Source organism: Balaenoptera physalus, assembly GCF_965194825.1.
Source record: "Balaenoptera physalus genome assembly, chromosome: 8".
NCBI lineage: Eukaryota > Metazoa > Chordata > Mammalia > Artiodactyla > Balaenopteridae > Balaenoptera > Balaenoptera physalus.
Genome location: NC_138887.1, coordinates 109,380,965 through 109,393,639, shown reverse-complemented (window position 1 = coordinate 109,393,639; position 12,675 = coordinate 109,380,965). Strand labels below are relative to the sequence as shown.

Here is a 12,675-nt window from a genome sequence, read left to right as displayed (position 1 = left end):
AACACATGCACAGGACACACTTCACACATGCCACACAAACACACCTGCAGTCACACCACACAGACTTCACACTTGTGCATGCCGCATACACCATACACGCATACCTCACCAGCCAACACACGTCACACACCATGCGTGCAACCACACACACACATACACCCCTCACATGTATACCACACATGCGTATCACACACACACATACATGCACACACTTCATGCATGCACACACACCCAGCACAGCACATCCCACATGTAAACATCACACGCATGCACACCGCACTTTGTACGTACTCACGAACACACGTGCTCACTCCCTCCCTCCTCTCTGCTTCCCGGGGGTGTGACTTACCACATTTCTAGGGAGAGGCCAATATTTCTTTTTTGGATATTGCTCATTTAAGCTTGGGCATTTGGGGGGCTGGATGAATAATTCTGGAAAATTCTCAAGCTTCAGTGAAATCAGACCTTTATTGTAGTTTCTTTTGTTGTTGTTGTTTTAAGTATCGTGAATCCGTAACTTAGGTACACCTGTATCACAGTATGGGCAAACTCTAAATGATTTTGGGGAACTCCTCCCTGATTTGCACTAGTCTGTCTCTCCATTTACCCTAGCGGTGAGTGACTTGAACTAGAGAATTGTGGACAGCCCCACCTAAGAGTGTGGGCATTTGGGGGCCACAGCTAAGTCCCACGAGAGAAGCCAAGCAGAGCCAGTGTCAGTTCGACCTTTATCCTAGGTCATAGGTGGTGTTTTCTGCAGGGCTGGCAGGATGACAGTTTCCTCCGTTGTCATAAGCACATTCTCGAGATTTTCACACAAAAGTAGTTTGATAGAACTTCGATAGCAAACCTGGAAAAGCTGAGGCGGAACAGGGCAGGGAAGTTGGTCACGTTAGCACTGACTTCCGTTGTTTGGTTTTTCTTTCCCAGCTCCTCCTTCACATCGCAGAGACGCGGCGTACAGAGGGAGAAGCAAGAGCAGAGACCGGGGCAGCGGGGAGGCTCTTCCATCTGCTGCAGCTTCTGCCCAGAGGTCCTGCCCACCGAGTCCAGATCCCACCGGCCGCCGGTCTCCCCCAGATGATGCGCCTGTCGAGGATCTTGCCCACAAGTTCACGCATTTGGGAAATCAGGAGTGCCCTCCGCCTTCCTCAGGCTCGTCCGCGGCTGCCAATCTTGGAGGCACCGGTCAAGGGGGAGCAAGCCAGAGGTTTGCAGAGAATGGCGCTCCAGCGGATCTTTTCTATGGGAATCACAGCAATACTTACTTCACTTTTGATTCGACGTCAGCTCCCAAGTGGAAAGGCCCCGCCTCCTGGCAGAATGACCAAGACACTGGTAGAGAGAGTTTGTTTTCTCCCAGTCAGGCTGTCTCCTTCTCGCCTCTTGGTTCTCCGCAAACACCTGAAACCATCACCACCAGAAAGAGCACGGCCATCCTTTCCTCGGACTGCGTGAACACGGCAGGCAGACGTGGGAATCAAGACAGCCAGCATTTCCCGCTTTTTAATAATAACGTTGATGGCATGGCCACAGATGCCGCTTCCGTGAGATCGTTAAATTACAAAACCACAGCCAGTAGGCAGAGAGAAAAATCGTTACCTAGGGGTCAGGACACCGGAGTGACTCGCAGTCATCTGCAGGCCGCTGGCCAAATGACAGCTGCCGACGATGGGGCCATGGCCATTGCTAATGGTAAACACACAGAGAAGACATTCTGGGCTAGTCTGTCCACAGTGCCACCAAATGGCTCTAGTAAAGTGATAGATGAAACTACCGATGTAGGTAAAACTGGTGCCACCGGGTTTTGGCTTCACATCGGCAGTCAGTGGGGAGAAAGACGTGTTACGCTCTGAAAGTCAGAGGCTGACAAGCCAGGTCTTGCCCACACATGGGGAGACCACTGCCCCGACACAAAGCAGCACTCACTCTGCCCAAGGTCCCTCATTTTACACCTTCCTTAAGCAACAGAGCTGCAGCCTAGGGGACCCATGGTCGGAACTCTGCTCAAATCTCTGTTACCCCTGCCAGTGAGATTACAACAAGGGCTCAGGCTGGGCTCTGTGTGAGTCACTGAGAGACAGAGAGGGGCCCCATGTCTCATGTCTGCAGCAGAGCAGCTAGGGCTAGTGGTTTCTCTTTGGATGTCCCTTAGCAGTATTAAAGAGCAAAGGGGGTTTTGGTTAAGGAGCAGTACTGAGGAGGAGGTTGACATATGAAGGTGGAAGGACCAACCCTAGAACTGTATAGAATAAGTTGCTACATTTATTGAGAACAGGAATAGTTCAACTATGGTTTAAGAAATAAACATAACTCTCAGGTGACCCAGATGTTCATGTTTGCTTTCATGTCTAGGCTCTCATGAGCAGTACATGAATGAATCATAAGAATTTTCTTGAATGTGGCCCCCATTTCAGATATTCTTCCCCACTGTAAGACCAGATATCTTGATTTTCGGTTTGAATATTAGGATCAGCACACATGCATCCTCTTTTGTTTTGTAGATTCCGCATCTGACGTTGCGAGTACCGTATGTTCTACGAGGGATGAACATGGCTCAAATGAAATTTGTCTTGACCATCTGTATAAGGGTTGTCAACTTAGTGAGTAACTTACTTAAGGACTTTCTAGAAACAGAAACTTTATTAATAGTAATATGGCTAACATTTACTGTGTACTGTGTGTCAGATGCAATGCTAAGAATCTTACATTCATCTTCTTTAAACTTCAAATCAACCCTAGGTTCTGTTGTTAACCCATTTCGCAGATGCACAAACCACCCACTTCACCACTGCATGATATTATACTTTCTCCTTTTACAATTCAGTTTTAGGTGAACTGTTATACTTAATCAGGGACCCATCTTTTTACACACAAAAAGCAAACAAAAGTATCCTAGCAGACACATTTTCAAAGTTTGTGTCCTGTCGTGATTTAAGCATTGCCTCTCTTCTGGGCCATGGGCTCTAGTCGCCCCTCACATGTGTACTGAGGGACCCGTGCTCCACACGACCAATGTCTCGTGTGTCGTTCCAGTCAATGAGCCACACCTGTCCACACTGTTGCCTCCCACCAGGATTCCTGCAGAAATATTTCCCATGGGGCTGCTTGGGACACAGTGCTGCCCTCTCACTCTTACACCACTCTTGCCCTTTCATGCCTCCACCCCAGGCCTAGGCATCATGTCTGATTCATTTGCTTGATTACTTAGTGGTCTTAGACGCATTCGCCTTGTGTCTGAAGAGGAGATTCTGCCCTGCGTTCCCTAAATCAAAAATCTTTAACTTTAAAATATTTTCTTTTTAATTATGGTAAAATACACATAACAGATTTTACCATCTTAACTATTTTTAAGTGTACAGTTCAGTAGGGTTCATTACATTCGTATTGTTGTGCAACCAATCTCCAAAATTGTTTTTATCTTGTAAAACTGAGACTCTGTACCCATTAAACAGCAACTCCTTTCCCCCTTCTGGCAGCGAAGCCCCTGGCAGCCGCCATTTTGGTTTCTGTCTATAAGTATGAATTCTCTACGACCCTCATCTGAATGAACTCACACAGTATTTGTCTTTTTCGGACACTGGCTTATTTCACTTAGTACAATGTCCTCAAGGTTCATCCATGTTGTAGCCGTTGTGAGAATTTCCTTCCTTTTTAAGGCTGAATACTATTCCATTGTATTCTATCACATTTTGTTTATCCATTCATCCATTGACGGGCACTTGAGTTGCTTCTACCTTTGCCTGTTGTGTATAATGCTGCTATGAACACAGGTGTACAAATATCTGTTTGAGATTTGCTTTCAGTTCTTTTGGGTATATACCCAGAAATGGAATTGCTGGATTATATGGTAAATCTATGTTTAAGTTCTTGAGGAACTGCCACACAGTTTTCCATAGCAGCTGTATCATTTTATATTTTCACCAGCAATGCACGAGGGTTCCAGTTTCTCCACATCCTTGCCAACACTTGTTAATTTGTTTTTGTTTGTTTGTTTGTTTATAGCAGCCATTCTAATGGGTGTGAAGAAGGTTATACTTTTTTTTTTTTTTTTATAAATTTATTTATTTATTTATTTATTTTTGGCTGTGTTGGGTCTTCATTTCTGTGTGAGGACTTTCTCCAGTTGCGGCGAGCGGGGGCCACTCTTCATCGCGGTGCGCGGGCCTCTCACTGTCGTGGCCTCTCTTTGCGGAGCACAGGCTCCAGATGCGCAGGCTCAGTAGTTGTGGCTCACGGGCCCAGTTGCTCCGTGGCATGTGGGATCCTCCCAGACCAGGGCTCGAACCCGTGTCCCCTGCATCGGCAGGCAGACTCTCAACCACTGCGCCACCAGGGAAGCCCGGTTATACTTTATGAATCAGCCAAATCCCAGGCAGTGCCGCTTTGGATTTCCTTGTGATGTCTAAGTCTGCCTCTTTTTGTTCTAAAGCAGTAACACATCTTTTAGACATTTCAAAACGGTTGGAACATAATGCAAATTGTGAAAAATAGAACTGTTTTCTGTACTCCTGTATTATGGACTTCTAACATTAATTCATTCTTCAGCAAGCATTCATTGAATGGTCATCTTTTTCATGCCCAGCCCTCTGCCAGTGAAGCAAGGGAGAAGTAAGCTAAACAATGATGCAGGCCTTTTTTCAATGAGTTTGTCGTTAAGGTGGGGCATCAAAACATCCACAAATTTGGGAATTCCCTGGCGGTCCAGTGGTTAGGCCTCCACGCTCTCACTGCCGTGGGCCGGAGTTCAATCCCTGGTTGGGGAACTAAGATCCCACAAGCTGCACGGTGCGGCCAAAAACAAACAAACAAAAACAAACAAACAAAACATCCACAAATTAGAAAACTGCGTAAAATGAGTAAATACATAAATAAAGCACAGACTGAGTCCCGAGCGCTGGCTGAGGGAATACAGAACACTAGTCAGTTCAGAAGAGCACGAGATACTGAGGGAATTCTTCTGGAAGAGATGAATTTTAGGCCAGGGCTTCAAGGAAACACAAAAGCAGTTGCCTATGCTGGAGAGCAGTTTGTCTCAGTAGATCCACGTGTGGGGTGCAGAAAGGGTAACTGTAAATTTATAATGATCTCAGATTTCCATGTGGGTAACATGGCTTTTTGGGGAGCAGAGAATTTTGTTTTCTGATGAGTCTCCATGGGTAATAATGGAACCTGGAGTTTGGGGCAATGCAGGTAGGGGCCAGCATGAGCACAGGTGTAGCTGGGAAATGTGCCTGCAGGGCAGGCAGGATGGGAAAGGCAGGCCTTGATGGGGAGAGTCAGCAGTGAACTTGGCCGAATTGCTCAGACTTCTTTTCTTTCTTTTTAGAGAGCTGCAACAAAGTTCACTTCCACCTGCCCTACCGGTGGCAGATGTTACTTGCAAACACCTGGATGGACCTCCCGCTCATGGAGAATATTGAGAAGGCCTTTTGTGACCCCAAAGTCTGCACGTAAGTTGGTGGCTGGTCTGGCTTGTGAGATGCACAACGTCATCAAAAGAAAGCCCAGTGCTATGCTTATGGGAAGAAGAAAAAGCCGTTTTCCTTCAGAATCCCATTCAGGTTAACTCTTGAGATAAAAATGGCAAATGCCTGCTGAGTTAATGAAGAAAAATACATAAGTGGGGCAGGTTTGAAGTCACTCAGAGCCTGGCCAATACGAGGGACTCTGGGAGTATTTGCTAACTCAGGTGAAATAAACAGGGACACAAATATTTGTTTAGTTAATATTTGTCCGTGTGTCCTGCGGAACAACACAATGCGTAGGTTGGTTTGTATTCCTATCAGCTCATCGTAGGACTATTACAGGTACTAAATGATGAGCTCAGAAGAGCTTTGGCTTAATTTCATAGTTTGAGAAAATGATTTGAGTCATTTCATATAGTTCTAGGGCAGGATTTTGTTGTATACTTTAGCATTTTATATCTTCCTCTATGTTCGCTCTTTTCTCTATCCTGGAGGTTTCTAAGAGGCTACCTTATATTTCTGCTTCTATTAGGGCTGATATGGGTGATACCACCCATGACCATATTTATAAGCTGCATCCTGTTTTCCAAGGAAATTCTTTGGGGGGAAAAATACGGATGTGTCGTCGTTTGCAAATTTAGTGAATTTTTGGTGGAGATTCTGTGTTGCTGCATTTTGCCACTAGAGGGTGGCGTCAGCTGTTTTGCTTCTAGGTGTATTTCTCCCCCCAGGTAAATCTGAAGCAGGGTTTTTCAACCTTAGCGCTATTGACTTTTGAGACCAGATGATTATTTGTTTTGGGAGGGCAGTTTAGCATCATTCCTGGCTTCCACCCACTGCATGCCAGTTGTGATAAACAAAAATGTTTTTCCGACATTGTCAAATGTTCCCTGGGTCACAAAATCGCTCCTGGTTGAACATCACTGATCTAGGAGGTGTTTCATAGAGCAGTAACTCTTAAACTTTTTGGTCTCAGGAGCCCTATGTAGTCTTAAAATGTATTGAGAATCCCAAAGAACTTCTGTTTATGTGGATTATAGCTATTGATATTTACCATATTAAAAATCACAACTGACAAAAAAAAATCACAACTGAGAAAAATTAAATATTTACTGATACATTAAAAATAACAATAAACTCATTCATGTTAACATAACATTTTTAGATAATTATATATCTAAATTATATATAGTTATATGCATATATAACTGTATATAAGTAAAACTATAAAAATGACTTTTCCAAAGCAAAACAAAACCAAATTCACTGAGAAGACTGAAATTGTTATATATTTTTGCAAATCTCTTTATTGTGAAATCAAACATCATGTAGCCTCTGGAAAACTCCATTGTGCACCTGTGAGGGTATGAAGGTGGAAAAGGCAGGTGATGTCTTAATATTATTATGAAAATAACTTTGACCTTGCTGGCTCCCTGAAAAGGTCTTGGACCACACTTTGATAACTATTTTAATAATAATTGAAAAAAACTGACCTACTGTGAGTTTCTAACTGACTTTCTAACAAACATTGAGCCAATCCATTGTTTTGTGTGGGCACAGTTGTCTATGGGGGATATTTTTTGAGGGAAGAACACATTTTGTGCCACCATTAAATATGTGGGGTAGGCAGGTTGCATTACCTCTCTGTAGTTCAGTGTTTTCTTTTATGTGTAAGACTGAAAGCTGTATAAGGGAAATTCAAAGATCCCTTTCAGCTCTCAAGGTTTAATTCTATCCTCTTATTAGGGAAGACCAGAGTATAGAAAACAGAAGCATTTTGTTTCAGTGAAGCATTTTGTTAACACGAAACTTTTCCCTCTCAGCATTTCTATTGGAAATTATAAAATCAGTTTCCAGAAGATGACTTGTGATTATAATCCCGTCCGACGTCTCTCCACGCCTTCATCTGTCACAATGCCGCCCAGTTCTCTCTTCACCACAAAATGGATTTGGTACTGGAGAAATGGATATGACAAATGGGTTCAATATGGAGAGAAGGTGAGTACCATTCCTCCTTGTGGACCCTCTTGTATAAACTTGCCAACTTCAGAAGAAACTAGTAGTACAGTGTCTGACACCTATGTGGTTACCCATGGAGCATGGACGTGGTAGAGGAAGTGGTGCTTTTTTACATTATACCCAGCAAGCATGGACTCCAATTGCATCATAAAAAATTATAATTATTTTTAAGGAACTCCTTGATCCATGAGCCAGCCAAATATCCCTCTTTCCTCGCTATCGGGGACTGGGTTGGAACCTTGAGATAGCTTTCTATGTATTAGTACATAAATGTACAGAGACTACTGCTTTCAGCCAGAAGAGGAGGCAGGAGTGAGAAATCAGAAGACTGATATAGATGGTTGCTAGGATGCAGTCAGAGTCTGGATTCAGATGGACTAGGAGATTCTAGACTTACCCGCACAGGGACATAGTAAAGGGAGAGAAGTTTATTTTTTTCAATTTAATTTAATTTTTTTTAAACATCTTTATTGGAGTATAATTGCTTTACAGTGGTGTGTTAGTTTCTGCTTTATAACAAAGTGAATCAGTTATACCTATACATACATCCCCATATCTCCTCCCTCTTGCGTCTCCCTCCCACCCTCCCTATCCCACCCCTCTAGGTGGTCACAAAGCATGAGCTGATCTCCCTGTGCTCTGCGGCTGCTTCCCACTAGCTATCTATTTTACATTTGGTAGTGTATATAAGTCCATGCCACTCGGGAGAGAAGTTTAGATAAGCAGAGCTTCTGTCTAGTATCCTTTCTTCCCTTTGATTCATAGGATTAAAGAGAGAGAGAGAGAGAAGGAGGGAGTGAGCTTAAGTAGGCAATGAAATCAGAGTGATGAGAAAGAGAAAAGAAAAGCAAGAGATGAAAGTGAAGCCAAAGACAAAGTAGGGACGAGGAAATGCCAGCGTCAGATTCTCTAGGGTTAGAAGTGGATGGGCTATACATTTGGCTCTGCGCTCCCTAGCTGCCAAAGCAAGCAAAGAAACACTATCTGTTATATGATCCCCTGTGCCTCCATGAAAAGACCATTCCAGTTACTCAGGAGAAGCATGGCTTTTTTTCTGTTGGTGAGGCCTGAGAAAAAGGTCTCCTATGGGGCCACACAGAGGGGACCTTGTGTGCTGTGGCGAGTGAGGTCTTCAACCTTGGTCCCCCTATCCCTGCAGTACATGGTGGTTTCCCAGCGGTCTTAGCGGCAGATACATGCTATCAAACAATCTTTCACAGAACCTACATGAGCGAACTAGGGTGAAGCAGAGCTGCCCTGTGCAAAGAGGACGGGGCTCAGAGCTCTTTGCTTTCCCCTCCTGCGGTGACCTATCAAGCACCTCGGCATGAAAACCCCTGTGATATTTAGCTTTGTACGGGCTCTTCTTATATTTAAGCCGAGGATGATGTCAAAGTGCAGTTCCATAACAGTGATTCTGTGAGGTGCCTGTGGAAAGAGAAATTATAAACTCAAATTCTTTAGCCTTGGTTATTAAATAAAATAAATAAAACGAAACGAAACGAAATGAAATTAAAATAGTAAACTATAGATCTCAATGGTTCTTAGGTCAAATACTTGCAATTTTCAGTAAGACAGGGGAGAAGGGTTAGAAAATATTTGTATTCTAGTGACATCATGATCCCAGAGACCAAAAGGAACTTTAAGGGGTAAAAGATCATATTTAAATTTACACAAGTTCTGTCACTCATGTCCCCTAGTAAAACATCAAGAAACTTCCTGATAAAACTTCTTTAATATGAAGTTCTCCCTGGGATATTCAGTCTGTGTTAAATGCACAGTTCTAGAATGTAACTTCCTACCTACGAACACAAAAAATGTTATAGTCATTGAATCTGTGGCACTTGTCTGTTGTAAGAAATGGAATGTGTTCTTTGAGGATGTGAATAAACTCTTACTGTCTCATATTAGTTAGACCCATCATTATATAAATTGAGTGGGCACTTCTGTTATAAAAGGAAAAAAAAAAAGAAAAGAAGGAAGGAAAAACAGGCCCTGGGTGTGGTGTTTTCCTTGCTGGTCATCCAAGTAAAATAAAAATGGTGGTACCGGGAGATCCGAAACACAGACATAAGGTGCAGCCTGGTTTCTTTCATAGTTCAATGTATTATATATTATGGTCCAAGTTTACCGCTGTTTGATGACCTGGTTTGATCCAGTGTACAGGTTAGAATATTTAGAGAACAGAGTGGACTGACTAGCTTTCGGACAGAGCCCTACAGGTTTTATTTCTTGCAACTGAATTTTTAATAAGAGTTGGGCATATATGTACAGCTGATACACTGTTATAAAGCAGAAACTAACACACCATTGTAAAGCAATTATACTCCAATAAAGATGTTAAAAAAAAGAGTTGGGCAACTGAGATTTCCGGGTTAGGAACCTCTCTGGTAGGAACTGGGAGAAATAGAAACTTTTGCCAACAAAGGGTAGATGCATATGTTTGACAGTGAACCCTCTGGAAGGCAGGATTGATATATGGCAGTTCAGGTGCTTAACCAGGACTTGCACCTATGTGGATGGTGGGCCAGGAGAGGACGGTGGGCAGCGATGGTGCAGGATGGAGTTACAGCAGGAGTGACTGGAGGGCAGAGCCAGGTAGCAGTCATGGGCTTTGCGTCAGTCAGGGGGTGCAGATCCAGACCCTCAAGATGTTTACCAGCAGATAGCCAAGCTTAGTAGCTGTGAAAGCTGGCCTTTTGGGGCAGGAGTGCGTGACCTGACGGAATTGCCCAGGGCAAAGGCAAGCCATAGCTCTAGAAAGCCGAGATCAAGGCAAACATGTAGGCACAAGACAAAAGCCAAGACCTGGTAACTGAAACTGAGGTATAAGTTCAAGTCTTCTGGGCGAATGCATAATTGGAGGCTCTACCATTCATTCATTCATTCATTCACTCACCCATTCAGAACTGGAGTACAGTGAGGGCAGAGCCAGAGGAATGGACTGGTGAACCATGAGAGGCTGGGCAGATGCTCAGACACTGACTTAATGGCCTCGTTCTGTCCGGTATGACAACCACTAGCCGTGTGTGGCTATTTAATTTTTTTTTTTTTTTCCCCAGAGAAGGATTTATTACTTGCAGCAAGGAAGAAGAACACTGGGGATCTTTCCCAAAGCAATGTCTCTGGGGCTATTTAATTTTAAACTTAAATTAAATTAAGAATCAGTTGTTGTCACACTAGTCACACTTCAAGTGCTCTAGAGCCACATGTGGCTCGTGGCTACCGTATAGGACAACACAGAGAAATTTCCATCGTCAAACAAAGTTCTAGTGAATATGGCTGATATAGACCCTAAAGCCTTGCTGGTCAAAGTCAGGTCCGCAGACCAGCAATGTCAGTGTCATCTGGGACATGTTCAAAATGCAGGCTCTGGGACTTCCCTGGTGGCACAGTGGTTAAGAACCTGCCTGCCAATGCAGGGGGCATGGGTTTGATCCCTGATCCGGGAAGATCCCATGTGCTGCGGAGCAACTAAGCCCGTGTGCCACAACTACTGAGACTATGCTCTAGAGCAACTAAGCCTGCGAGCTACAACTACTGAGCCCGCATGCCTGGAGCCCGTGCTCCGCAACAAGAGAAGCCACGGCAATGAGAAGCCCGCTTACCGCGAGGAAGAGTAGCCCCTGCTCGCCACAACTAGAGAAAGCCCGCGCGCAGCAACGAAGACTCAATGCAGCCAAAAAGAAAATTAATTAATTAATTAATTTTTTAAAAATGCAGGCTCCAAAACTCTTCCCCCACTTCCCCTGAATCATAATCCAAATTTTAACAAGATCTGGGTGATTCACATTTACATTCAAGTTTCAAAGGCTTTGACCTAGAGTTTGCAGATTCCTTCCAGCCAGGAACAGGGCTCTGCAGAGCTGAGCAGGCAGTTGAGGGGTACAGGACTGTGGGGATGGGAAATTAGGGCAGAGATTCAAGTCATCAAACCAGGGTGCCCAGGGAATTCCCCAGTGGTCCAGTGGTTAGGATGCTGCACTTTCACTGCTGAGGACATGGGTTCAATCCCTGGTCAGGGAACTAAGTTGCTGCAATCTGCGTGGTGCAGCCAAAAAAACCCCAAAAAACCCAAAACAAAGAAAACCCCAAAAAATCCAGGGTACCCAGAGGTGATGGCTGCCTTCCCCCACCCTTGCTCGCAGGTGTTTGCCCACTTCAGCCATTCTTTGGGGTCTGAGGAAGGCATATGGTTTCCCAGCGAATCATCTAATCATGGAAACTTAGTTTCCTACTGCCCACCCTGGATGGCAGTCTCTTTTACAATCATCCCGATACATAATGTCCCAGCAGCTGTTGCAACAAACATCGTTGTGGTGTGACGTAATTGTTCACGACTGTAGTTCAGAAAGTTCTGCTGAAGTTAGCCTTCTTGTCCCTTCCTCCCATTTGTCCTGGTTCTACCTCCAGAAACACATCAAGTTTATTCCTGCTTTGCACTGTGTGCAAATACTTGAACCCAGTTTTCCTGTGCCACCATGTTCCTCTCCAGGCTAAGAGACCTCTCTACCTGGGACGCCTTCCTTGGAAGCTTTCGTTCTGGCTCTCCCCCCTTACATCCTGCAGGCATTTCCATTAGGGAAGGGGAATGGGGTGGATGTAGCTGAGGGCTGCAGAGTCTGGCCTGTCATTAAAGGGACTGGGAGCCCCTGCCCACCACCGGCTGCCCACAGGATCTCGCTGTCATCCTCCATTCTAGATCACGAGGAACAAGAACTCCTTACCATTAGATGTTGGGAACCCCTGCTCTTGGGGGCTTATATCTGTTCTGTCATCCCTGACATAGGGTGGGGACAGTGGAATGGTGACCTAGCCTGCCCCCTTGCTAGGATAACACACTTCCCTTTACCCACCCTTTCTGGTGTTCAGACACATCATATGTACCTTGAGGCTGGAGATAATATCATTCCATTTTGGGGGTGCCCCTTTCATTATAGCTGGAGGAGAAGGGCTAGGTCACTCTCATTTGGACAGCAGTACACCTATTGGAGTTTTACGTACCTTCATACCAGCTTTAAACTGTGCTTTTTCATCGTGTGATGGGCTGATAGCTGTGACGTTCTACTTCGTGGCAGGGTGTAGGATTCTGTTAGACATCATGTCTGCACGTCGGGTACCAGTTGCTCTGTACACTTGAGTCGTATTTTATGGAAGGTGTAAAAGACTTGCAAAGAGCTCTGTTTTT

At 44.5% G+C, this 12,675-nt stretch overlaps 1 protein-coding gene across 1 annotated transcript in view; it reads left to right on the top strand.

Annotated features, from left to right (window-relative positions):
- The window catches only part of ZC3HAV1 (zinc finger CCCH-type containing, antiviral 1), a 64,645-nt gene that overhangs the window by 32,279 nt on the left and 19,691 nt on the right, over positions 1-12,675 (top strand). Inside the window, exons 4-7 of the mRNA XM_082472920.1 lie at positions 931-1,695; positions 2,505-2,603; positions 5,330-5,453; positions 7,292-7,466. Coding sequence (XP_082329046.1) covers positions 931-1,695; positions 2,505-2,603; positions 5,330-5,453; positions 7,292-7,466 — 1,163 coding nt within the window. The remainder of the gene's footprint in view (positions 1-930; positions 1,696-2,504; positions 2,604-5,329; positions 5,454-7,291; positions 7,467-12,675) is intronic.